This window comes from Oncorhynchus mykiss, chromosome 28 (assembly GCF_057628025.1).
Source record: "Oncorhynchus mykiss isolate SJ-2025 chromosome 28, ASM5762802v1, whole genome shotgun sequence".
Taxonomy (NCBI): Eukaryota; Metazoa; Chordata; class Actinopteri; order Salmoniformes; family Salmonidae; genus Oncorhynchus; species Oncorhynchus mykiss.
Window position 1 is genome coordinate 29,629,392 of NC_143049.1, and position 26,836 is coordinate 29,656,227.

The 26,836-nt window shown below is 43.2% G+C and overlaps 1 protein-coding gene across 3 annotated transcripts in view; it reads left to right on the forward strand.

Moving 5' to 3' along the window:
• Positions 1-348: 348 nt before the first annotated feature.
• Positions 349-26,836, forward strand: part of LOC110508859 (retinoic acid receptor RXR-gamma-A) — a 31,279-nt gene continuing 4,791 nt past the window's right edge. Inside the window, exons 1-4 of one of the 3 annotated variants that reach the window (XM_021589727.3) lie at positions 370-582; positions 955-1,042; positions 14,032-14,333; positions 22,386-22,533. In XM_021589727.3, the coding sequence (XP_021445402.1) occupies positions 14,088-14,333; positions 22,386-22,533 (394 nt within the window). In that variant the 5' untranslated portion in view covers positions 370-582; positions 955-1,042; positions 14,032-14,087. Of the gene's footprint in view, positions 583-954; positions 1,043-11,703; positions 11,983-14,031; positions 14,334-22,385; positions 22,534-26,836 lie in introns of those variants that run through there. The other 2 variants (XM_021589726.3, XM_021589724.3) reach the window with 2 other exon arrangements.

Consider the following 26,836-nt stretch of genomic DNA (forward strand, 5'->3'; position numbering starts at 1 on the left):
CCTAAATTGGCATGCCTCTAATGTACTAGATTTTATTTGTAAATAGATGTCATTATTTGTAAATTAAGCGAATTAGGTTGTCATTTGGGAGAATCCCACTAGACACATACGTCATTTCAACATGTAGTTTTGATTTAGATTTGGTTGAGTTGTCATCTAACCTTAATTGTGAAGAAGAAGAAAAATCACCATGTCATTGGATTTAGGTAAAAAGTTGGGTAAAGAAATACGAAATTCCCTTATGGTGATGGCTTGTTGCAAATCCAATCAGTTTTTCACATTGATTCAGCATCATGACATAGCTTCTTTTTTTTTTTTAATGGCATGGAACAAATGTTGATTCAACCTGTTTTTGCCCAGTGGGATTCCTGATTTCGCCACCCCCTCCGCTGGGCCCCTCCGTGTGTGGTAGCCCAGTCAGGCAACAGTAAGAAGAGAACTCAGTCAAGGCGGGGACGACGTTCACAGAGAGATGCTGCCCTATGAACGCTAAACAAGAACATTCATCTTGGAGAGAAAAAACGTACAATAATAATAACGTCCATACAGTTATGGATAACAATGACTCTTATCTACATCTAAGTAAGTATGTTTTTCCGTTTCTCTATCAAGTCTTGAGACGCGGGCGGTATATCCCGCATAGGCTGCTCTCGCAGTTCTCTGTGTTGTGTTTGTTTAGTTTCCGAATTCCCTCTGCACAGCCGACTTTATACGGACTGCAATAAATCCCGCGTGGCAATGTTATCTATGTAGTTAACACTTGTCCGGCGCCTAATGTGTATTGATTGACAAGGAGGCAGTGCCAATGCTCAAGTCAGCTGATAGTGATTCTGCTCCTCAGTCAGGGTCAGGGGTTGGCACTTTAATTGCGCTTTTGTAATTTATGTCCTTTCTTACGCGCCTCTTGTTAAACTGTTCGCTGCCTTGTTCTTATTTATGGGTCTGGCTTGGCAGAGAAGCGCTTATCCATTCGACAGCCATACATTCACTCACCTCACGGCTGTTCTCGAGGAAAGTTCGTCAAGAAGACTACATTGAGAGGGTAGGCCGATACGATTTTTTTCTCACTGCAAGCTCTACTTCTCTTTAGCAGGTTATTCTTAATTGGTTGAAATTGTTCCGTAATTGAATCATCATATTTTTTTTTCAATCAAAGAACGAAAATGAGGCCACAGCACAACAAACCACGAATAAGCAGTCCTGTGGACCCAAAGACTTCTTCTATCTTTGTATTGGAAATGCACATTATTTTATATTCTATTGCATTTCCACACAGCCTAGGCGACTGTATCATTTCCCGATTCATATTTAGATTTTAGTGTAAAAGTATTGATCATTACAATCTATAACACCAACTATTGTCAATAATTCATTCATTAAAAAAACAGACAAAGTGTGATAGCAATTGTCACTGAATCAGTTTAGTGGATTATTACCAGAACAAGCATGAATCCATGCATGCAGTAAATTATACTGCTACAGAGAGGATTCTGAAGGACTCAAATCCATTACTTTCTCAGCATGTTATGTTTGTGTAATGACATGCTTATATTGCTACAGAGGACATTATCCCACATTGGACCAGGAATCTGAGACATCTTGATCTATTTTTACTTCTCTCTCTCTATCTCTCTCTCTTTTTCTCTTTCACTCTATTGTTCTCGTCCACTCTCTTCTCTCTCTCTCTCTCTCACACTCTTTCTCTCTCTAGGGTTTAGTTATGTGAACAAATGAGTGTGGGACAAGTTCATCTGCATGGGTTCGTCTCCTCTGCAGCGGTGGACTTTGTTTTATTTCAACATTGGCATGGTCTGACTTCTGCTATGATCCCACTGAGCACAAACTGGTTGGATCAATGTTGCTTCTACGTCAGAAAAAACAACCCATATGTGATGACATTGAATCAACGTGGAAAACTGATTTGATTTGCAAAAAGTCATCAAAGTAAAGGAATTTAGAGAATTTAGTCATTCTTTTCACCGAACTTTGAACCTAAATCCCATGACATGGTTCAAATTATTGTTGATTTCACATTGAATTCACATTAGTTCACAATTCAATGAAATATAGTTCACTAGTAACACATACTGTAATGCACCAATGCAATGGCAGAACACGTTAGTGGAGTAGGAACCAGCCATATGGCGCTACGTTCACAGCTGTGAGTTCCATGATCTCTTCCTGCAGCAAGCAGTCAAAGAGAATGAGAAGTCATGTGGCCAAGTCATTCTGGTTTTCACTGCCAATGGTGATTAGGAAGGCTGACATGGGATCAGTCCTGTTGACTATGGTCAGTGGTATTCGGAATCCTTGGGATATCCCTACTCTAAATCCTAACCCTAAATCCTACCTTTGCCTAACCCTAACCGTAACCATTTTAAATGTCAACTTCAATTGGGTAGGGATGCCCCAAGGATCCCAGATAGCACGGACCCTTGACAACACAAGCCTACTAACACTCGTCCACTGACTGAGCCTCTCACATATGCATATTTTTTAAAACTGCACTGTTGGTTAGGGGCTTGTAAGTAAGCACTTCACTGTAAGGTCTACACCTGTTGTATTCGGCGCATGTGACGAATAAAATTTGATTTGATGCGAGAGAATGGTTTGAGGCTATACGATTACTGACAAACTGCCTTCATTAGCACCATTCATGCATTTCAAAGGGTTTGATGGTGTATTTAAACTACTGTACATGTTATCTCATGCCAGGCTATGTGAGGATAACTTCACTATATTTAAGCAATAAGGCCTGAGGAGGTCTCTTATTGCTATTACAAACTGGTTACCAAAGTAATTAGAGCAATAAAAATAAATGTTTTGTCATACCCGTGGTATACGGTCTGATATACCACAGCTGTCAGCCAATCAGAATTCAGGGCTCGAACCACCAAGTTTATAATTAAGCAATAAGTCACGAGGAGGTGTGGTATATGGCCAATATACCACGGCTAAGGGCTGTTCTTATGCACGAGGCAACACGGAGTGCCTGGATACAGCCCTTAGCCGTGGTATATTGGCCATATACCACAAACCCCCAAGGTGCCTTATTGCTATTATAAACTGGTTACCAATGTAATTAGAGCAGTAAAAATACATGTTTTGTCATACACGTGGTATATGGTCTGATATACCACGGCTGTCAGCCAATCAGCATTTAGGGCTCCAACCACAGAGTTTATAATATACTGTAAGCTACTTTATTTTCTCTCTGCCAAAATAGGACAATTCTGTCGGTGTTGGAACAGCAGGACTAGAAGACAATGACCCATTTCAGTGGAGGCTTTTTGGAAATGAAAAGCGAGAGTTAATCTGGTATTTTTTATATATGGTACCATGCTGTGTTTTAGTTTGTCTGTAGACAGGGTAAGTCAACACGAGCAGCATCCTGGGTCTACAGCCTCTCCACTGGTGTCAGCCAAAGATCAATGAACTTCAGTACACTATTTGGCCTAATTTCAGTTCAGGCTCCATACTGTAGTTTGACATACTTGTTTTCCCCTGTCTGCAAGCCATCAGGTAAATCAGCAACTCTAAACCTGCTAATAAACCTGCTATTGAACATGTCTCTTCATGTGTTATTATACCATTGACATAATTCTCAGCGCTGACCATATTTGTTCATGAAAAGGTTGTTACATAAATGCCTGTTTAAAAATAACAGAAAAATGCTGTTGTAATAAGACGACATTTAGACACAGGTTTGGGAACAGATGTTGCTGTATTATATTCATCAACAGTAGAACAAGAAGAGGATGTCAAAAAATACTCTGATTCCTCAAATACCCCCAAAGGTCCCCCTAGTTATACTTAGTTAATTATTCACTAGCATGCTTCGTTCCTACGCGCTACCTCTTAATTGCCCTTATACTGTATAGAACTGGGATGGAAGTCGATTTAGCTACCAGTGTTCTCTGTAGTACTCATTATAATCAGTGTTGAGACTTCCTGATATCACTGAATAAATCACCATCAGTTCATATTGAGCTTCACACCACAGACAGCCAGACCGTCAGGCAGACAGGAAAGCTGATGGACAGGCAGACAGACAGACAAGCATTCAGGCAGACAGACAGACATGTAGATGGATCGATAGACCGACTGATATGAAAGACAGATAGACTAAGTCAATGTTGTCTGTCTGAGGTGAAGCCACATAAACTAATGTTGATTTATTCAGTGCTATAGCATGTAGTGTCTGGAGCATAAGCAGTGCTCCACAGGATGAGTATCCACTTCTGAGTCTTCTCCTGGGAACTAAGGCCTACTGAGAGATAAGCTGCATCTCACTCTCTCTTTTTCTCTCTTTTTCTCTCTCTCTCTTTCTCTCCTTTTCTCTCTTTTTCTATCTCTCTCTCTCTCACCCTGTCTTTCTCTCTCTATCTATCTCTTTCTCTATTTTTCTATCTCTTTTTCTTTCTCTTTCTCTCTCTCTGCCTCTCTGTCTCTCTCTCTCTCTCTTTTTCTCTCTATCTATCTCTCTCTTTTTCTCTCTCTCTCTCTCTCTCTCTCTCTCTCCCTCTCTCTCTCTCTCTCTCTCTCTCTCTCTCTCTCTCTCTCTCTCTCTCTCTCTCTCTTTCTCTCTCTCTCTCTCTCTACACAGTGGGATCCGATGACCCAACATGGGCCTCATGTTTCATTAACAATTATTTGATGATGTCCCTTAATAGGTAGTACAAGGCCTGTGTTGTGTTGGGTCCTGGGCACTGAGAGGCCCTCTATGTGCTGCTGTGTTTGTAAAGGGGTTAGGAGATAAAGAGAGGGAAGAGAGTGGGGAGATCAAGTGGCACCTTTGGTCTCTCTCCCTCCCTCTCTCTCTCTCTCTCCCTCGCTCGATCTTACTTGGCATTCAACAAGACACCTGTTTCTTAACAGATATTAGTATGTAGCTTGGTACTTGTCAAATGCGTGAGTGCGTGTGTGGGTGTGTGAGCATTCTGTAGTTGTGTGTGTTGTGTACCTGTCTGTGTATTTGTCTGTCTATCTGTCTCTCTGTCCGTCTAATTGGATTACTTAGGACCTTCTATGTACTTGTAGCTTCAGTCCGCCCACAGTTGTCTCCTCTCAACTCCTTTAATGTGATGTACATCGTGGAGTTGAGAGTAACTTGGCTATGTCCAGACCTGATCCAACATATAGGATTAATATCAGGTCCCTGTCTGCCTTCTCATCATAACCTTATTGCTGCCATGCTCTCCGCTTTCAACCGCGCTTGTTGCCGTGGGCTACTCTTTTGTACCCGACTCATTGTGCTTTGATGCTATAACCAATGTCCTCTATACACCGCTCTGTTCTTCATTCTGTCATTTTATTGTCATTTGTTCTGATTGTCTGTCTCTCTTTGTATGGAGGAAACTCAGAAATAGCAGAGGCAGAAATGGTGTCAACATACAGGGCTGGCAGGCCCGGCCATTAGATAACATTTAGTCAGGGCCAGGCGCGGTGCTCTGATGTGTATCCCGGCAGGCTTGTGATTGTGAATCAGCTCCCTTATCTAATTGGTAATTTTTCTGCCCCAGTTGTAGTGGGCCCAGTCTGGGTAGCCAACGCTACTGCTTCAGTAGAATAGGAGAGCAGTGCTGCTCCACAGATAGAGGGGCTCGTGGTTGGCTTTACTCTTTATGGAAACTTCAGAACTTTGTAGTCTTTTGTAGGATTATAGGGGAATTGAATAGAATAGCCTATAGAGCATCTACATAAATAGTGATTCTATTTCTATGCCATACTGTAACTGCTTGTACATAACATCTCAATGTTGAGATGTTTATCAGCTTTTTGGGAATTTGTTTTTGTTGTGTGAGTTCAATTGTGGTCAGAGATAGTGGCCAGTTTCTTAGAGACGGAGATCAGTGAAGGCACAGTATTGAAAAGCTTCTAGCCTTGGAGAAGGTCCAGTTGTTTTCTGTACAGCAGCACCATATCCTGGGTTCCTCCCCTGCCCAAAAGCTCTATAGAGCTGCTTCAATATACCATCTTCTCCAGGGGGATAATCCCCTTTAATCCCCCCCCCCCCCCCACAAGCAAACACACACACACACACACACACACACACACACACACACACGTGCACACTCCCTCTCCAAACTCCACAGACGGTGAGCCCCTCCCCTGCTACCCCCTGGCCACATGGCATATGACTGCCCCCCCCCCCCCCCCCACCTCTGTTAATCAGGACATGAAATAGACACCAGGATGGAAATGTTAACCTCAGAGAGAGAATGAGAGAGTGAGAGAGAGAGCGAGATCAGGGTTTCTATATACAGTGGGAACCCACTCAGAATGTGGTTGACTTTATTCATTGTATATGATGTTACACAATGCTTAGAAAACAGACTCATGAAGATGCATGCATGGAATGATGGTGAACATGTATGAAATGGTTGATTGAACGCCTGTTTACGACATGCATTTGTAATGGTCTTGTGTCACTGTCACGTGTCCAAGGCTATTTGTGTGAATACATTAACAGTTGTATGTAGCATGTGTTGTCTTTTATCATGATGTTATAATGACAGTGTTGCTGAAAAGCCAAAACAGTTGTAAAAATCACAAATTTAGATTGATATAACAGATGTACAGTGGGGCAAAAAAGTGTTTAGTCAGCCACCAATTGTGCAAGTTCTCCAACTTAAAAAGATGAGAGGCCTGTAATTTTCATAATAGGTACACTTCAACTATGACAGACCAAATGAGGGAAAAAAATCCATAAAATCACATTGTAGGATTTTTAATGAATTTATTTGCAAATTATGTTGGAAAATAAGTATTTGGTCAATAACAAAAGTTTATCTCAATACTTTGTTATATACCCTTTGTTGGCAATGACAGAGGTCAAACGTTTTCTGTAAGTCTTCACAAGGTTTTCACACACTGTTGCTGGTATTTTGGCCCATTCCTCCATGCAGATCTCCTCTAGAGCAGTGATGTTTTAGGGCTGTTGCTGGGCAACATGGACTTTCAACTCCCTCCAAAGATTTTCTATGGGGTTGAGATTTGGAGACTGGCTAGGCCACTCCAGGACCTTGAAATGCTTCTTACAAAGCCACTCCTTCGTTGCCGGGGCGGTGTGTTTGGGATCATTGTCATGCTGAAAGACCCAGCCACGTTTTATCTTCAATGCTCTTGCTGATGGAAGGAGGTTTTCACTCAAAATCTCACGAAACATGGCCCCATTCATTCTTTCGTTTACACGGATCAGTTATCCTGGTCCCTTTGCAGAAAAACAGCCCCAAAGCATGATGTTTCCAACCCCATGCTTCACAGTGGGTATGGTGTTCTTTGGATGCAAGTCAGCATTCTTTGTCCTCCAAACACGACGAGTTGAGTTTTTACCAAAAAGTTATATTTTGGTTTCATCTGACCATATGACATTCTCCCAATCTTCTTCTGGATCATCCAAATGCTCTCTAGCAAACTTCAGATGGGCCTGGACATGTACTGGCTTAAGCAGGGGGACACGTCTGGCACTGCAGGATTTGAGTCCCTGGCAGCGTAGTGTGTTACTGATGGTAGGCTTTGTTACTTTGGTCCCAGCTCTCTGCAGGTCATTCACTAGGTCCCCCCGTGTGGTTCTGGGATTTTTGCTCACCGTTCTTGTGATCATTTTGACCCCACAGGGTGAGATCTTGCGTGGAGCCCCAGATCGAGGAAGATTATCAGTGGTCTTGTATGTCTTCCATTTCCTAATAATTCCTGCCACAGTTGATTTCTTCAAACCAAGCTGCTTACCTATTGCAGATTCAGTCTTCCCAGCCCGGTGCAGGTTTACAATTTTGTTTCTGGTGTCCTTTGACAGCTCTTTGGTCTTGGCCATAGTGGAGTTTGGAGTGTGACTGTTTGAGGTTGTGGACAGGTGTCTTTTATACTGATAACAAGTTCAAACAGGTGCCATTAATACAGGTAACGAGTGGAGGACAGAGGAGCCTCTTAAAGAAGAAGTTACAGGTCTGTGAGAGCCAGAAATCTTGCTTGTTTGTAGGTGATCAAATACTTATTTTCCACAATAATTTGCAAATAAATTCATTAAAAATCCTACAATGTGATTTTCTGGATTTTTTTTCTCATTTTGTCTGTCATAGTTGAAGTGTACGTATGATGAAAATTATAGGCCTCTCTTATATTTTTAAGTGGGAGAACTTGCACAATTGGTGGCTGACTAAATACTTTTTTGCCCCACTGTAACAGAGTTGACATGTCTAAATGTAACAGGGTTGACATGTCTAAATGTAACAGGGTTGACATGTCTAAATGTAACAGGGTTGACATGTCTAAATGTAACAGGGTTGAATTATTAAAAAGTCAAACCACAATGTACTGTAAGTAATATGATAACAGTGAAATGGTGCAGTTTGGTGTGCAGCTATAGGAGAGAGGTACTCTGTCTTGGTTACAGTACATTATGTATCATATGAGACAAAATATATACACTGAGTGTACAAAACATTAGGAACACCCGCTCTTTCCATAACATAGACTGACCAGGTCAATCCAGGTGAAAGCTATGATCCCTTATTGATGTCACTTGTTAAATCCACTTCAATCAGTGTAGATGAAGGGGAGGAGACAGGTTCAAGAAGGATTTTTAAGACGTGGATGAGACATGGATTGTGTATGTGTGCCATTCAGAGGGTGAATAGGCAAGACAAAGCATGTAAGTTCCTTTGAACGGGGTATGGTAGTAGGTGCCAGGCACACCGGGGACACCGTTTCCCGTCCCTATCAAGAATGGTCCACCACCCAAAGAACATCCAGCCAACTCAATATTTGGAAGGTGTTCCTAATGTTTGGTATACTCAGTGTATAAAATGGTGTGTATAGACAGTATGGACAGTATATGAATAGAAAAGGTATGTACAACAGTAGTTATATAGGATGAGCCATGACTAGAATACAGTATGTACATATAAAGTGGGTAAAACAGTATGTAAACATTATTAAAGTGACCAGTGTTCAATGACTCTATGTACCTAGTGCGGCAGTCTCTAAAGTGCAGAGTTCAGTACCGAGTGGTAGCCGGCTAGTAACAGTGATTGAGGTTCAGGGCAGGGTACTGGGTGGAGGCCGGCTAGTGATGACTGTTTAACAGTCTGATGGCCTGGAGATAGAAGCTGTTTATCAGACTCTCAGTCCCAGCTTTGATGCACCTGTACTCTCCACCTTCTGGATGACAGTGGGGTGAACAGGCAGTGGCTCAGGTGTTGTTCCTTGATGACCTTTTTGGCCTTCCTGTGACATTGGGTGCTGTAGTAGTCCTGAAGGGACTGTAGGCTGTCTCGTCATTGTTGGTAATCAGGTCTACCACTGCTATGTCGTTAGCAGGCTTGATGATTGAGTTGGAGACGTGCGTGGCAACACAGTCATGGATGAACAGGGAGTGTAGGAGGGGGCTGAGCACACACCCTTGTGGGGCCCCCGTGTTGAGGATCAGCGTGGCAGAGGTGTTGTTGCCTACCATCACCACCTGGGGTCAGCCCCTCAGGAAGTCTAGGACTCAGTTGCACAGGGCGGGGTTCAGACCCAGGGCCCTGAGCTTAGTGATGAGGTTGGAGGGCACTATGGTGTTAAAGGCTGAGCTGTAGTCGATGACCAGCATGCTTACATAGGTATTTATCTTGTCCAGGTGGGATAGGGCAGTGGATCTGTTGGGACTGAATACAACCTGTAGTGGGTCTAGGGTGTCAGGTAAGATGGAGGTAATATGGTCCTTAACTAGCCTCTCATAGCACTTCATGATGACAGAAGTGAGTGCTATGGAGGGATATTAATTAAGTTCAGTTACCTTCGCTTTCTTGGGTACAGGAACAATGGTGAACATCTTGAAGCAAGTGGGGACAGCAGACTGGGACAGTGAGAGATTGAATATGTCCCCAAACACTCCAGTCAGCTGGTCTGCGCATGCTCCGAGGATGCAGCTTGGGATGCCGTCTGGGCCTGGTAGCCTTGCGAGGGTTAACACTCTTAAATACCTTACTCACGTCGGCCATGGAGAACTAGAGCACAGAGTCATCGTAAGCGGAGGGGGCCCACGGTGGTGGCTCGATGTTTTCCTCAAAGTGGGCGAAGATGGGGATTAGCTTGTCCGGGAGCGAGGCGTTGGTGTCCGCGATGTGGCTGGCTTTCCATGATTGTCTGGAGTCCCTGACACATATGTCTTGTGTCTGAGCCGTTGAATTGCTACTCCACTTTGTCCCTGTTCTAGCCTCTGTTTTGCCTCTTTGATTGCCTTACGGAGGTCATAGCTGGATGTGGTTAAATGTGGTGTTCGTGCTTTCCAGTTTTGTGTGAATACTACCATCTATCCACGGTTTCTGGGATGGATAAATTGTAATCATCTTGGTAGGAACAACATCCTGTATGCACTTCCTGATGAACCCAGTCACTGAGTCAGTGTATACGTCGACCCGGAAAATTTCCCAGTCCGCATGATCAAAACAATCCCGAAGCCTAGATTCTGATTGGTCAGACCAACGTTGAACAATCATCTTGGAAATAGGTGTCCTCTGCCATAGGAATTGATACAGTGTGATGTCCTGATACGTGAACAAGGAAAAAGTGCATATCTGGTTTAGTGCATGAATCCATTCACCAGTGGTCCCAAGCCATTACAAATACAGTATATCAGCAGTTGACTCCATATTACCATTAGTAACTGTTAGCAAAGTTACTGTATCCTCCCATGTAATACTGAATTGTTTTATCAATGAATGTGAAGCTTTGAGTTGGACTGAATGGACTCTCTATTTCACTTCACTCTCCTCTCATGCTTAAGCCATACAAGTTAATGATGTCTGCTCGGCACATCTTCTGTCATTTCAACAGGAAAAAGGGACAAGTCTACAAGAGAGAAGGGACATCTTTAATTAAAAAGTCATCCAATCCCCCACTGGGTATTTGAGAGAGCCCATCCGACAGACAGGATATAATTTTCTCCTTTTCTAGGCCAAATCCCTTTAGACACATGGAACAGGGACAGAGACTGCACGTGTGAATGAATGTGTATGTTTGTCATGTAACAAGCAACTGGGAAATGTGTTCTACAGTGCCTCAGCATGCTGTCGTGTAGACCAAGCCCCCACTCAACCGCTTCAAGCCCACTACCTCTAATACACACACACACACACACACACACACACACACACACACACACACACACACACACACACACACACACACACACACACACACACACACACAGTAAATAACCAGGTTGGAGATGCTTACAGAGGCTAAGAGGATTATACGGTCCCTGATTGATCAGACATCATCTCCATTTAGACAGGAATGAGTGGGCTCTGTCTCCACACACCAGGCCTGGGCTTTTCTATGATCAGTTTTGGCTCTCAGATCATAATGAATACGACAGGGGAGACCAGACCAGGCCAAAAGGCTACAGGCCTGCTTTTTACATGATTAAGCTAAGGCGCTCACTGATCATATTTTTTTATTATGATGATGGTATCTCTATGAAAGTCAGTGAAAGAAATCATTTGAAAACACTTCTAAACCACTTAACCCAGATGATGTTTGTATGGTGACATACTCATTTACATTCATATGTGTACGTGTGTGTTGCTCAAATATGCCTATTAATATGTGTGTGTGTGTACACGTGTACGTGTTTGTACGTGTGTGAGGCTCTTTGCTGTTGGAATTTGACATTTAGCAGGCATTAATATCACAGGAGGAGCTGTGCCAAGAGACAGAGAGAGCGAGTGTGTGTGTGTGTGTGTGTGTGTGTGTGCCACTCTACAGCTGCTTGTAACACACACACACATGATCGGGGGCTGCCAGCCCGCCGCCTGCGTTGGAAGGGTCAAGCCCCCTGCAGATCCTCCGAGGTGTCGCCTGCAGACATGAGAATCATAGCAGGTGTCGGAGATTCCGGAGGAAAAGAGGAAAGCGACTTAATAGACATTAGCCAATCAGAGTTAGATATGTACGTAAACTACCAGCCCCTGATGCTCCTTCCTGACTTTGACAGTGAGTAACATAGATGGCCACTTCGACCATACATATAGTCCAGAGTAATATACTTTGACTTGGTAGGCACTGACTGTATGCTAGGTACAATAGCTAATACATGAATTAACTGAAGTATGTGGGCATGTATTTGTTGGCATAGAACGATTGACATGATATATCACTCACTGTGATCTTTGCTGAACATGAAGTGCTGGGTTCTGTCTTCAACAAAAATGGCAAGCTGTGTGTTGGTGTCTTTGGACCTTTGTGACACAATAGTAGACAGTTGGTGAAAGTGTGTGTGTGATCAGACACGCACACATTTATTTTCTAGATTCTGTTCAACCTGTCTAAATATACATTGGGGTTTCCTGCGTCTGGTTTGGCAGAGAAACTGCTAAAGGTACAGCTGTTACTACACAATATGAGGAAGTGCCTTTGTCCTCCTTTAGCTTGTTTTAGACTTGCTACTTTTATAGATAGAACCTTTTTATACTTGTGTGAGCGTTATGTTTATTGTAATGCGTGGATTATGGTGTGAAGCATGTGTGGCTATGATCGTGTGTGTGTGTGTGTGTGTGAGAGAGACTTTCTGTGTGCATGAAAATCAAGTAGTCATTTAACACTGCCACACAAAACGTCCCAACCCCACTAACACATGCTAGTATCAGTGACCACTGTAGACTGGCGTCCGAGCGCTGCTGGTCTGGCTGACCTATCAGACTCTGTCCTGTGTAACATGAGAGAGATCCCTGTACCCAGGACTGACTATGGCGACCCTGAAACCATGCCCCATGCAAATGCCACCCCCCATTAACCCTGTGACACACAGCTCTGCCCAACAGCCCAACCTTAAATTGTTGGGGCCTGAAATGTCAACCTGTCATTCTATATTCCAGCTAGGAAGAAAACCCTGGCCGTGCTACAATCTGCATACATGTAAATAGATTGGATAGTTGATAAAGCCCTCTCTTGTTGAATTATGTTTCTGTTGGAATGGGGTTGTTGATATGATTTTTTTGATGACGCAGATTTATAATGGGAGTTTTAGTCGGTTTGTTTTGGAAGGGAAATAACCTTCTATCACCTTCTGTTGTTCGTTTGTTTTGTTCTCATACAATCATGGCAATTTCATATCAACCCAAATTGCTATACAAACTAAAAAACAATCTTTGTGCAGCATTAAAGTCTCACTTTCCTTATGTAGGCTAATGTTTGTCGTCGTGATGTAGGCTAATGTTTGTCGTTATTTTGGCTAAGGTCATAGAGAAAAGCTCTATGATGTTGCCCAACCATCCCTCTAGCGTCCCTGTGACATCCCCCTGACATTTCCTCATGTTGATGCATAATGTGAATATGACCTTATAAAGCTCCTATGAATGATCAGATCAGTGTAGCCTGTCTCTGCACTGACCTTTTGGGCTATTCTGGTGATATATGGAAGTCCCTTATGCAGGTTTTCCCCATGTACTGACCCCCAAGCGACCAGCTACATCAGGCTACATCAGGCTACATCAGGTCCATCACAGTGCATTTACCAGCTGGATCAGTGATGAGGTTAAATGGAGTGATGGACATTTTGGACCCCTGGCTGTCTACTCAAGCACCTCGTTTTGCTGTGAAAAGGGGCTGATGTGGGTCTAGTTGTTATTCTCTGGTCTGATTGGTCATCACACCGTCTGTGAACCAGAACCAAGGTCTTTTGCTGTAGTCATGAACATTTTATTTTCATATGGAATAGACTAGAATAGGTTAGAGTTTTGGTTCTACACTGTAGATTTCTACCTGCAACATCTGAATGTTTCACTTTATTGATCCCTATGAAAACGGTTATCCTCTTTGAGGACAAAATAGTTTATATAGATGACGGTCGAATTCATGAGGCACCAACTACATGAACTGGTCCAATAAGAAATGCTTGTGTTCAGTTGTAGCAAGCTTTTCTACGGTGTGCTCTAATGAATAAACCCTGCTGTGTTCCATTCTGTTCTGTTCTTTTATTGATTGCCGTGTCTCCTAACTCCTTCATTTTCATCTCTGATTGGCTGTTTTTTGCTCTAATTACAGGTTCTTCTGTGCAGGTCTCGCACCTGAGCTCCACCCCATCTCAGTCCCTCAGCACCATGGTGGGGCCCCCTCACCACCACCCCTATCACCACCACCATCATCATCATCACCACCCCTCCGTCATCAGTGCCTCTGTCAACCCTGGGCAGCCCCTCCCGTCTCCCATGAGCACCCTGGGCTCGCCATTCAACGGGCAGGGCAGCTCGCCGTACTCAGTCATCACCTCGTCATCTCTGGGCTCCCCAAGTGTCTCCATCCCCCCTACTCCCACCATGGGCTTCAGCACACTCTCCAGCCCACAGGTAAGGGTCAATGTATTCACATGCATAATAATTAGTTAATAATTAGCTTATATTTGTCCTATTTTTGAATTGGAAATGTATTTTTTTCATATCCCAACTCCCCATGAGACAGGGGCCATGACCAGGGCTCAGCCAATTATTGACAACGACCCTGGAGCAATTAGGGTTAAGTTCCTTTCTCAAGGACACATCAACAGATTTTTCTTCACTAGTCGGCTTGGGGAATAGAACCAGTGACCTTCCGGTTACTGGCCCAACACTCTTAACTTCTAGGCTCCCTGCCTCCTGGACAATTATTTATGCTCACGCCTATACACACACACTTGTTAAACACGAACACACTAAAAACACGAGAGGCCTTACAGCAGGTGAGCCGACCCACCAAAGTTGCTTTGGAACTACTGCATTGGATACATTGTTGTCACTTATATGAGTCTCTCAATGCCCTAGCCTTGCATGCCAAGCTTTAAACCCATGCCAATTGAAGGAGACTACTCTACACCCAGCTGACTAGCCTTTCCTGGCCTGTTGTATTTCTAACTGTTACAGAAGTCTCAGACTCCTTAGTGGTCATCTGCATCCTTCTAACACAGTGGTCACCAACCCTTTCTGAGTCAAGATCACATTCTGAGTCAAGATCACATTCTGAGTCAAAATGCAGGTTGAGATCAACTGCTCAGAATCATTTTGACAGGACGTAAGCCTATGCAACGTTAACCTATTAAAAACAGTACTGTAGAAATGAGGTTTGTGCAGTAGGCTATAGGCCCAATACGTTATCACTGCATATTGGCTTTGCTTTAATTCCCCTGCCAGTGTATTGTTGTTCAGACCACTTTTTATATTATATTAAACCATTTGAGGTAGACAATATGATCACACCGGTAATAGATCAGTTGTTGTATTACATGTGAGGCACAGCTGAGAGAGCATACATTTGCTTTTTATTTGTATTTTATTGGGCTGATGGTGCCTGCATTTGATTGTCTCAGAGGAGAGAGAACGCAGCATCCTGAGGGTCTACCTCCTAACGTTCCTCCGCTCTCCCTTTCCTCCACTGACCAAAAAAAGACACCGTCTTCCAGCTGATAGTTAAGCTCGAGTCGCACCGCATTATTTCTGCCTCATGCACAAATTCATGTTGTTACTTCAATGACCAGAGAAAGTGACATATTCCTCGATATTAAAGAAGACCCAAGCCGCTGATAATAACAATGCAAGCCCACCTATACACTTTCCTACTCATTCATTACAGCTGCAGTGTTTGTTGTAGCACGAGTGGAGGTAGGAAGAATGCACATTTTATGGCTTATAAAACTGTTGAATAAAAAGAGTAAAAACTTCAACATGAACTCAGTCATAAAAACAGCAGCTCTTTGCTGTATTCGTTGACAGTCTCTCTGGTCTTGGTTTTAAACATTTTGAAATCTCACAGTATCGACTTTGCTTTAGCTTCTTTTACACCTGCTACGTTACTTCAAACAGTTTTGCCCTCCAAGAAGGCATAGTTTGTACCTTCAGACACATGAAATGGTTCTAAATTGCAACACTTCACCTACCTGGCATGTAGGGCAGCTGAATCAGGTGCACCTACCGCCAACAGCCTGAGACAAATAAATACAAATATGAACGCAAGGCTTCATTGTTAGGAATGCCTTGGAGATTGGTGACCACTGTTCTAACAGAACCTAGAAGGCTAGCCTGACCCCACCCACAGTGGGGTCGCCAAAAATGAATCCGGTTTTCAAGGGAAATTAAAAAAGCCTGTGACACAACTTCTGCTTTTGGATGTTAACAAGGCAACACTCTATCTTAACATCTCCACATTTACTGGATTGGTTGACCAGTGCAGAGGAAAACCTCCCCTGACAGTTTTTTTTCTCTCTCGTCAGGACCAGAAAGAAAGAAACACAGCTCAGGCCTGCTACATTAGGTTAGCCTGACCCAGACTCATTCATGTCCACAGACTACAACTGAATCACTGCCCTAGAAATAGAACCTCATTCTATTCTGTTGCTCAATTCACTCGTCCCCACTCCATTAGTGAGACAGCGCTTCCACTTACTTCGAGTCCAAGTCTCAAATAGATAACAAATGGGGGAAATAGAGGCTTACTCTTGTGAATTTAAAAGTTAACATTTTATTCAGTTAGTTAAAAAAAAACATTGCCGTTCTGTCCTGCATTAAATAGAATCTAGAATGTCTCCTTTTCTGACCGTTTTTTTGCACCGTCCCTGCCTTTACCACTGGCTGGGCCTCTGCCTGCCCTAGAGGGGATGAGCAAATTGTATTTGGCTGTCCCACTCGGAGCTAACTGAGCTAAGCTAATGAGGCGTGATGGCTAGTGAGTCGGAGGGAGATATCATTGACCCAGCCTGCTAAGCTAAAGCCTTGAAGGCTAGCTAGCTAGCAGAAAAGAGTACACAAATTGAAGTCATCTGATGACAGCTGTGCCAACAGGCTTCTGTAAAGCAAATAGGGACACATATGCAATAGTCAGATTCAGATCCATTTATTGCCAATAGGATGTTAAAATTGGATTTCTTCTTACCGCTAATAGTGCAGCTCCCTTTTGGTCTCAAAGAAGTAGACACTTTCAATGAGCTGGTACTTTCAATGAGCCAAGCAACAGAGAAATGTGTATAGAACAGTCGGTAGCATTAAGAGCACTGTGAATAATGTATAGGCTATGTGAAGTATTCAACAAGGGCCCCATGGCTGATATGTGTGGAGTGAGAGACATGGGATGTGGTGTGTAGACTAACTATATAGGTCATCCGTGCATATGTTTCCTTTGTGTATGTGCGTGCGTGAGTGTGTGTGTGTGTGTCGACCCTGTCGCCTTTTAGTCTACAGTAGAGTACAGTACACAGCGGTAAGCCGACTAGGGGCCAGAAAGCTCTGTTACTACCCAAACACACTAGACCCAGGCTGGTCTCTTGACCTGCAATAGTCCCTTAACCTGTGTGTGTGCGCGTGCGTACACAGCAGTCTAGGTCCAAGAGGCTTCTAAACAGCTTCTACCCCCAAGCCATAAGACTCCTGAACATCTAATCAAATGGCTACCCAGACTATTTGCATTGCCACCCCCCCCCCCTCCCTCTCTCTTTTACACCGCTGCTACTCTCTGTTGTTATGATCTATGCATAGTCACTTTAATAACTCTACCTACATGTACATATTACCTCAACTAACCGGTGCCCCCGCACATTGACTCTGTACCGGTGCCCCTCTGAATATAGTCTCGCTATTGTTATTTTACTGCTGCTCTTAATTTCTTGTTCATTTTATTTCTTATTCTTATCCGTATTTTTTGAAACTGCATTGTTGGTTAGGGGCTCATAAGTAAGCATTTCACTGTAAGGTCTGCACCTGTTGTATTTGGAGCATATGACTAATACAATTTGATTTGATTTGAGCATGCCTGTATAGCACAGCGCATACATCCCTCACTGTCAGAATAATGCAGTTTTAGGAGGATGTTCTCATTCTTAATGATCAGACCTGGGTTCAAATAGTATTTGTTCTATTTCTAATACTTTAGCTGGGCTTGATTGAGCTTATCTGGCACAATGGAACCAATGGAATAGTCCTTAAAGTGTAAGCCCCGCCCCTCTGGCACTCTAGACAGGCTCAATCAAACTCAAAGTATTTCAAAGAACACAAATACTTCATGGTCTGATAATGATCGGCAGGCAGCCTAGCGGTGGGCCGGTAACCGAAAGGTTGCTAGTTTGAATCCGAGAGCCGACTAGGTGAAAAGGTGAAAAGGGCACTTAACCCTAATTGCTCCAGGGTCGGCATCTATAATGGCTGATCCCTGGCCGTGACCCCACTCTCTGAGGGATATGCAAAAAACACATTTCCATTTCACACCAACACTTGTACATGTGTAAAACAGGACAAATATAAGTAACCCCTATTAGACCTTTAGATGGCCCAGAGTGGCTTATAAAGCCTCCTTAAAGAGCAACTGAGCACACCAATTGGCACGTGTGTTTTTCTGTTGCTCATTTGAAAAACAAGTTTTCAGTCTTGGACGTGTGTTTTCTGACCGATACAGTTTGGTTAATGATGTTTGTCCCCCATGAGACACTGCAGATACGGGAGCCTATTTCACTTCCTCAAAATCCCCAGAATTAATCTAAGATAACTCAAGAAATCTGTAATTTATTTTGACGTTTTTGCTGAGGATGTTTTAGTTGCACGATTTTATATCTAACCAAGGTGTTTGGTGCAGTAGTTCTCATGTAAAAAAATGCACAATGTGTTGTCTTATGTAAACAAAGTCAGAGCCTTACTGTCTATGCTATTGGATAGAGAGCAGTCACCACAGCTGGTCACCCCATGATAGTGGGCAAAGGGACATCGTCAAATCAAAACCCTGTAACGGTTTTCTTTGGGTGAAGTAGAGTCGGACCAAAATGCAGCGTGGTGGTTATTCATGTTCTTTCATTAATAAAGACACTATACATGAAAATAAACTACAAAACAAGAAAAGTGAAAACCTAAAACAGTCCTCTCTGGTGCAAACACAGAGACAGGAACAATCACCCACAAACACACAGTGAAACCCAGGCTACCTAAATATGGTTCCCAATCAGAGACAATGACTAACACCCGCCTCTGATTGAGAACCATATCAGGCCAAACATAGAAATAGACAAACCAGACACACAACATAGAATGCCCACCCAGCTCACGTCCTGACCAACACTAAAACAAGGAAAACACACACGAACGATGGTCAGAACATGACAGTACCCCCCCCCCCCCCCCTCCAAGGTGCGGACTCCGAATGCACAACCTAAACCTATAGGGGAGGGTGTGGGTGAGCATCTGTCCGCGGTGGCGGCTCTGGTGCTGGACGTGGACCCCACTCCATAATTGTCTTAGTCCACCTCCTTAGCGTCCCTAGATAGGCGACCCTCGCCGCCGACCTTGGCCTAGTAGTCCTCACCAAGGGCCCCACTGGACTGAGGGGCAGCTCGGGACTGAGGTAGCTCGGGACTGAGGGGTAGCTTGGGACTGAGAGGTAGCTTGGGACTGAGAGGTAGCTCAGCACTGAGAGGAAGCCCAGGCAGGTAGTTGGCTCTGGCAGATCCCGGCTGGCTGGCAGTTCTGGCAGATCCTGGCTGACTGGCAGTTCTGGCAGATCCCGGCTGACTGGCAGTTCTGGCAGATCCCGGCTGACTGGCGGATCCCGGCTGACTGGCGGATCCCGGCTGACTGGCGGATCCTGGCTGACTGGCGGATCTGGAAGATCCTGGCTGACTGGCAGTTCTGGCAGATCCCGGCTGACTGGCGGATCCTGGCTGACTGGCGGATCCCGGCTGACTAGCGGATCTGGAAGATTCTGGCTGCTCCATGCTTACTGGCAGCTCTGGTGGCTCCTTGCAGACTGGCAGCTCTGGCGGCTCCTTGCAGACTGGCAGCTCTGGTGGCATCCTGCAGACTGGCAGCTCTGGCGGCTCCTTGCAGACTGGCAGCTCCTTGCAGACTGGCAGCTCCTTGCAGACTGGCAGCTCCATGCAGACTGGCAGCTCCATGCAGACTGGCAGCTCCATGCAGACTGGCAGCTCCATGCAGACTGGCAGCTCTATGCAGACTGGAGACTCCGGCAGCGCTGTAGAGACGGAAGGCTCCAACTGCGCTGGACAGGCGAGGCTCACTGTAGGCCTGATGCATGGTGCTGGCACTGGTGGTACTGGGCCGAGAACACGCACAGGAAGCCTGGTGCGGGGAGCTGCCACCGGAGGGCTGATGTGTGGAGGTGGTACTGGGTAGACCGGACCGTGCAGGCGCACTGGAGCTCTTGAGCACCGAGCCTGCCCAACCTTACCTGGTTGAATGCTCCCGGTCGCCCTGCCAGTGCGGCGAGGTGGAATAGCCCGCACTGGGCTATGCAGGCGAACCGGAGACACCGAGCGCAAGGCTGGTGCCATGTAAGCCGGCCCAAGGAGACGCACTGGAGACCAGATGCGTAGAGCCGGCTTCATGGCACTTGGCTCGATGCTCACTCTAGCCCGGCCGATACGCGGAGCTGGAATGTACCGCACCGGGCTATGCACCCGCACTGGAGACACCGCGCGCACCACAGCATAACACGGTGCCTGCCCGGTCTCTCTAGCCCCCCGGTAAGCACAGGGAGTTTGCGCAGGTCTCCTACCTGGCGTAGCCATACTCCCTATGAGCCCCCCCCAATACATTTTTGGGGCCGACTCCCGGGCTTTCTTGCCAACCGTGTTCCCTCGTATCGCCGGTTCCTCTCTCCGGCTGCCTCTGCTCTCCTAAGTGCCTCCACCTGTTCCCATGGGAGGCGATCTCTTCCAACCAGTATCTCCTCCCAAGTGTAACAACCCTTGCCGTCCAAAACGTCCTCCCATGTCCATTCCTCTTTACGCTGCTCCTGCTGCCTTTCACCACGCCGCTTGGTCCTGTTGTGGTGGGTGATTTTGTAACGGTTTTCTTTGGGTGAAGTAGAGTCGGACCAAAATGCAGCGTGGTGGTTATTCATGTTCTTTAATTAATAAAGACACTATACATGAAAATAAACTACAAAACAAGAAAAGTGAAAACCTAAAACAGTCCTCTCTGGTGCAAACACAGAGACAGGAACAATCACCCACAAACACACAGTGAAACCCAGGCTACCTAAATATGGTTCCCAATCAGAGACAATGACTAACACCTGCCTCTGATTGAGAACCATATCAGGCCAAACATAGAAATAGACAAACCAGACACACAACATAGAATGCCCACCCAGCTCACGTCCTGACCAACACTAAAACAAGGAAAACACACGAACGATGGTCAGAACGTGACAAACCCAACCTTCATTTACCCTTTGTAACGCAAAATCTTTCCAAACTCCGTTTTAGACCAGACTGACTTTATTACAAAAATTACCCTATTTAGACTTTATTGTCAATTTTGACACTATATTAACTGTTTATGACTCATATCGATACCACATAATCCCTTTGAAAATGGCCTAGTTGATTTTAAAGGCAGTCGCTCTTTAATGACCAACTACCTCCCTCTACTGCTCTCATGTGGAACTGCATGTAACAGGTTTCAATTGAGTGTTTTCAGTTGAGTTCGATTAGAATTCAAACTGGTATCAGCAGATATAATTTTGTGCCCTTCCTTAAGAACCTTGTGTCCATGTTGACTGTGGGTGTTCGCTGAGAGTAAACATTCAAAGTGAACTGCTACTTCCTCACCTAGAGGGAACAGGTCACATGACAAAGGAAAAAAACACTTCCGATAAGGTTGTAAGGTGGGAGGGGGAGGCAGAAAGGACAAGGGAGGAGTGAATACAAACACACGTTAGCACACCTGGGGGCTATTATGTTTGAATGATGCACATTGATTGACACGGGTGCATACACACAAATACACTGAGGAAGGCACTGACTGTGTAGCTAATGCATGGTTGAAATAGTACATAGCTCATCTGTAAATAGCCCATCCCATATACCTCATCCCCATCTTGCTCCTTTGCACCCCAGTATCTCTACTTGCACATTCATATTCTGCACATTCTACCATTCCTGTGTTTAATTGCTATATTGTAATTACTTTGCCACCATGGCCTATTTATTGCCTTAACTCTCTTATCCTATATCATTTGCACATGCTGTATAAAGATTTTTCTACTGTATTATTGATTGTATGTTTCTTTATTCCATGTGTAACTCTATTATTGTTGTATGTGTTGAACTGCTTTGCTTTATCTTGGCCAGGTCACAGTTTCAAATGAGAACTTGTTCTCAACTAGCCTACCTGGTTAAATAAAGGTGAAATATATATATATTTTTTAAATAGGGATGTTGTCATAGAAAGACTGACATAATATATCACTCACTGTGATCTTTGCTGAACCCGGAAGTGCTGAGTTCTGTCTTCAACAAAACTGGGAAGCTGCAAGTCGGTGACTTTTTACTTTTGACCTTTGTGATACAGTGGGCAGTTGGCGAAAGTGAGACACCCACACACATTTCCCCATTAACCCCCTCTCTGCTGTCGATGTCCCCCTCTCTGTAGATGAACTCTCTGAACAATGTGAGCAGCAGTGAGGATATCAAGCCTCCTCCAGGCCTAGCTGGACTGGGTCACATGAACAGCTACGGCTGCATGAGCCCAGGGTCCATGTCCAAGCACATCTGTGCCATCTGTGGGGACCGATCCTCAGGTAAAACACAACAGGCCCTAGACTAGACCATACTATAATGTAGCGGGTTACCAGACTAGACCATACTATAATGTAGCTGGTTACCAGACTAGACCATACTATACTGTAGCTGGTTACCTGACTAGACCACACTATAATGTAGATAGTTACCTGACTATAATATACTGTAGCTGGTTACCAGACTAGACCATACTATACTGTAGCTGGTTACCTGACTAGACCATACTATAATGTAGCGGGTTACCAGACTAGACCATACTATAATGTAGCTGGTTACCAGACTAGACCATACTATACTGTAGCTGGTTACCTGACTAGACCACACTATAATGTAGATAGTTACCTGACTATAATATACTGTAGCTGGTTACCAGACTATAATATAATGTAGCTTGTTACCAGACTAGACCATACTATACTGTAGATAGTTACCTGACTAGACCATACTATACTGTAGATAGTTACCTGACTAGACCATACTATATTGTAGATGGTTACCTGACTAGATCATACTATACTGTAGATGGTTACCTGACTAGATCATACTGTACTGTAGATGGTTACCTGACTAGATCATACTATACTGTAGCGGGTTACCTGACTAGACCATACTATACTGTAGCTGGTTACCTGACTAGACCATACTATAATGTAGCTGGTTACCAGACTAGACCATACTATACTGTAGCTGGTTACCTGACTAGACCACACTATAATGTAGATAGTTACCTGACTATAATATACTGTAGCTGGTTACCAGACTAGACCATACTATACTGTAGCTGGTTACCTGACTAGACCACACTATACTGTAGATAGTTACCTGACTATAATATACTGTAGCTGGTTACCAGACCATACTATACTGTAGCTGTTTACCAGATTTGACCATACTATACTGTAGCTTGTTACCTGACTAGACCACACTATACTGTAGCTGGTTACCAGACTATAATATACTGTAGCTGGTTACTAGACTATACTATACTGTAGCTTGTTACCTGACTAGACCACACTATACTGTAGCTGGTTACCAGACCATACTATACTGTAGCTGATTACCAGACTATAATATAATGTAGCTTGTTACCAGACTAGACCATACTATACTGTAGCTGGTTACTAGACCATACTATACTGTAGCTGATTACCAAACTATAATATAATGTAGCTTGTTACCAGACTAGACCACACTATACTGTAGCTGGTTACTAGACCATACTATACTGTAGCTGGTTACCAGACTATAATATACTGTAGCTGGTTACTAGACTATACTATACTGTAGCTGGTTACCTGACTAGACCACACTATACTGTAGCTGGTTACCAGACCATACTATACTGTAGCTGATTACCAGACTATAATATAATGTAGCTTGTTACCTGACTAGACCACACTATACTGTAGCTGGTTACCAGACCATACTATACTGTAGCTGATTACCAGACTATAATATAATGTAGCTTGTTACCAGACTAGACCACACTATACTGTAGCTGGTTACTAGACCATACTATACTGTAGCTGATTACCAGACTATAATATACTGTAGCTGGTTACTAGACTATACTATACTGTAGCTGGTTACCAGACTATAATATACTGTAGCTGATTACCAGACTATAATATACTGTAGCTGGTTACTAGACTATACTATACTGTAGCTGGTTACCAGACTATAATATACTGTAGCTGATTACCAGACTATAATATACTGTAGCTGGTTACTAGACTATACTATACTGTAGCTGGTTACCAGACTATAATATACTGTAGCTGGTTACTAGACTATACTATACTGTAGCTGGTTACCAGACTATAATATACTGTAGCTGGTTACTAGACTATACTATACTGTAGCTGGTTACCTGACTATAATATAATGTAGCTGATTACCAGACTATAATATAATGTAGCTTGTTACCAGACTAGACCATACTATACTGTAGCTGGTTACTAGACCATACTATACTGTAGCTGATTACCAGACTATAATATACTGTAGCTGGTTACTAGACTATACTATACTGTAGCTGGTTACCAGACTATAATATACTGTAGCTGATTACCAGACTATAATATACTGTAGCTGGTTACCAGACTATAATATACTGTAGCTGGTTACCAGACTATAATATACTGTAGCTGGTTACCAGACTATAATATACTGTAGCTGATTACCAGACTATAATATAATGTAGCTTGTTACCAGACTAGACCATACTATACTGTAGCTGGTTACTAGACCATACTATACTGTAGCTGATTACCAGACTATAATATACTGTAGCTGGTTACTAGACTATACTATACTGTAGCTGGTTACCTGACTAGACCATACTATACTGTAGCTGGTTACCTGACTAGACCATACTATACTGTAGATGGTTACCTGACTATAATATACTGTAGCTGGTTACCAGACTAGACCATACTATACTGTAGCTGGTTACCTGACTAGACCATACTATAATGTAGATAGTTACCTGACTAGACCATACTATACTGTAGCTGATTACCAGACTATAATATACTGTAGCTGGTTACTAGACTATACTATACTGTAGCTGGTTACCAGACTATAATATACTGTAGCTGATTACCAGACTATAATATACTGTAGCTGATTACCAGACTATAATATACTGTAGCTGGTTACTAGACTATACTATACTGTAGCTGGTTACCTGACTATAATATACTGTAGATGGTTACCTGACTATAATATACTGTAGCTGGTTACCAGACTAGACCATACTATACTGTAGCTGGTTACTAGACCATACTATACTGTAGCTGATTACCAGACTATAATATACTGTAGCTGATTACCAGACTATAATATACTGTAGCTGATTACCAGACTATAATATACTGTAGCTGATTACCAGACTATAATATACTGTAGCTGGTTACCAGACTATAATATACTGTAGCTGATTACCAGACTATAATATACTGTAGCTGATTACCAGACTATAATATACTGTAGCTGGTTACCAGACTATAATATACTGTAGCTGATTACCAGACTATAATATACTGTAGCTGGTTACCAGACTATAATATACTGTAGCTGATTACCAGACTATAATATACTGTAGCTGATTACCAGACTATAATATACTGTAGCTGGTTACTAGACTATACTATACTGTAGCTGGTTACCTGACTATAATATAATGTAGCTGATTACCAGACTATAATATACTGTAGCTGGTTACTAGACTATACTATACTGTAGCTGGTTACCAGACTAGACCATACTATACTGTAGCTGGTTACTAGACCATACTATACTGTAGCTGATTACCAGACTATAATATACTGTAGCTGATTACCAGACTATAATATACTGTAGCTGATTACCAGACTATAATATACTGTAGCTGATTACCAGACTATAATATACTGTAGCTGGTTACCAGACTATAATATACTGTAGCTGATTACCAGACTATAATATACTGTAGCTGATTACCAGACTATAATATACTGTAGCTGGTTACCAGACTATAATATACTGTAGCTGATTACCAGACTATAATATACTGTAGCTGATTACCAGACTATAATATACTGTAGCTGGTTACCAGACTATAATATACTGTAGCTGATTACCAGACTATAATATACTGTAGCTGATTACCAGACTATAATATACTGTAGCTGGTTACCAGACTATAATATACTGTAGCTGATTACCAGACTATAATATACTGTAGCTGGTTACCAGACTATAATATACTGTAGCTGATTACCAGACTATAATATACTGTAGCTGATTACCAGACTATACTATACTGTAGCTGGTTACTAGACTATACTATACTGTAGCTGGTTACCTGACTATAATATAATGTAGCTGATTACCAGACTATAATATACTGTAGCTGGTTACTAGACTATACTATACTGTAGCTGGTTACCTGACTATAATATAATGTAGCTGATTACCAGACTATAATATAATGTAGCTTGTTACCAGACTAGACCATACTATACTGTAGCTGGTTACTAGACCATACTATACTGTAGCTGATTACCAGACTATAATATACTGTAGCTGGTTACTAGACTATACTATACTGTAGCTGGTTACCAGACTAGACCATACTATACTGTAGCTGGTTACCTGACTAGACCACACTATAATGTAGATAGTTACCTGACTATAATATACTGTAGCTGGTTACCAGACTATAATATAATGTAGCTTGTTACCAGACTAGACCATACTATACTGTAGATAGTTACCTGACTAGACCATACTATACTGTAGATAGTTACCTGACTAGAC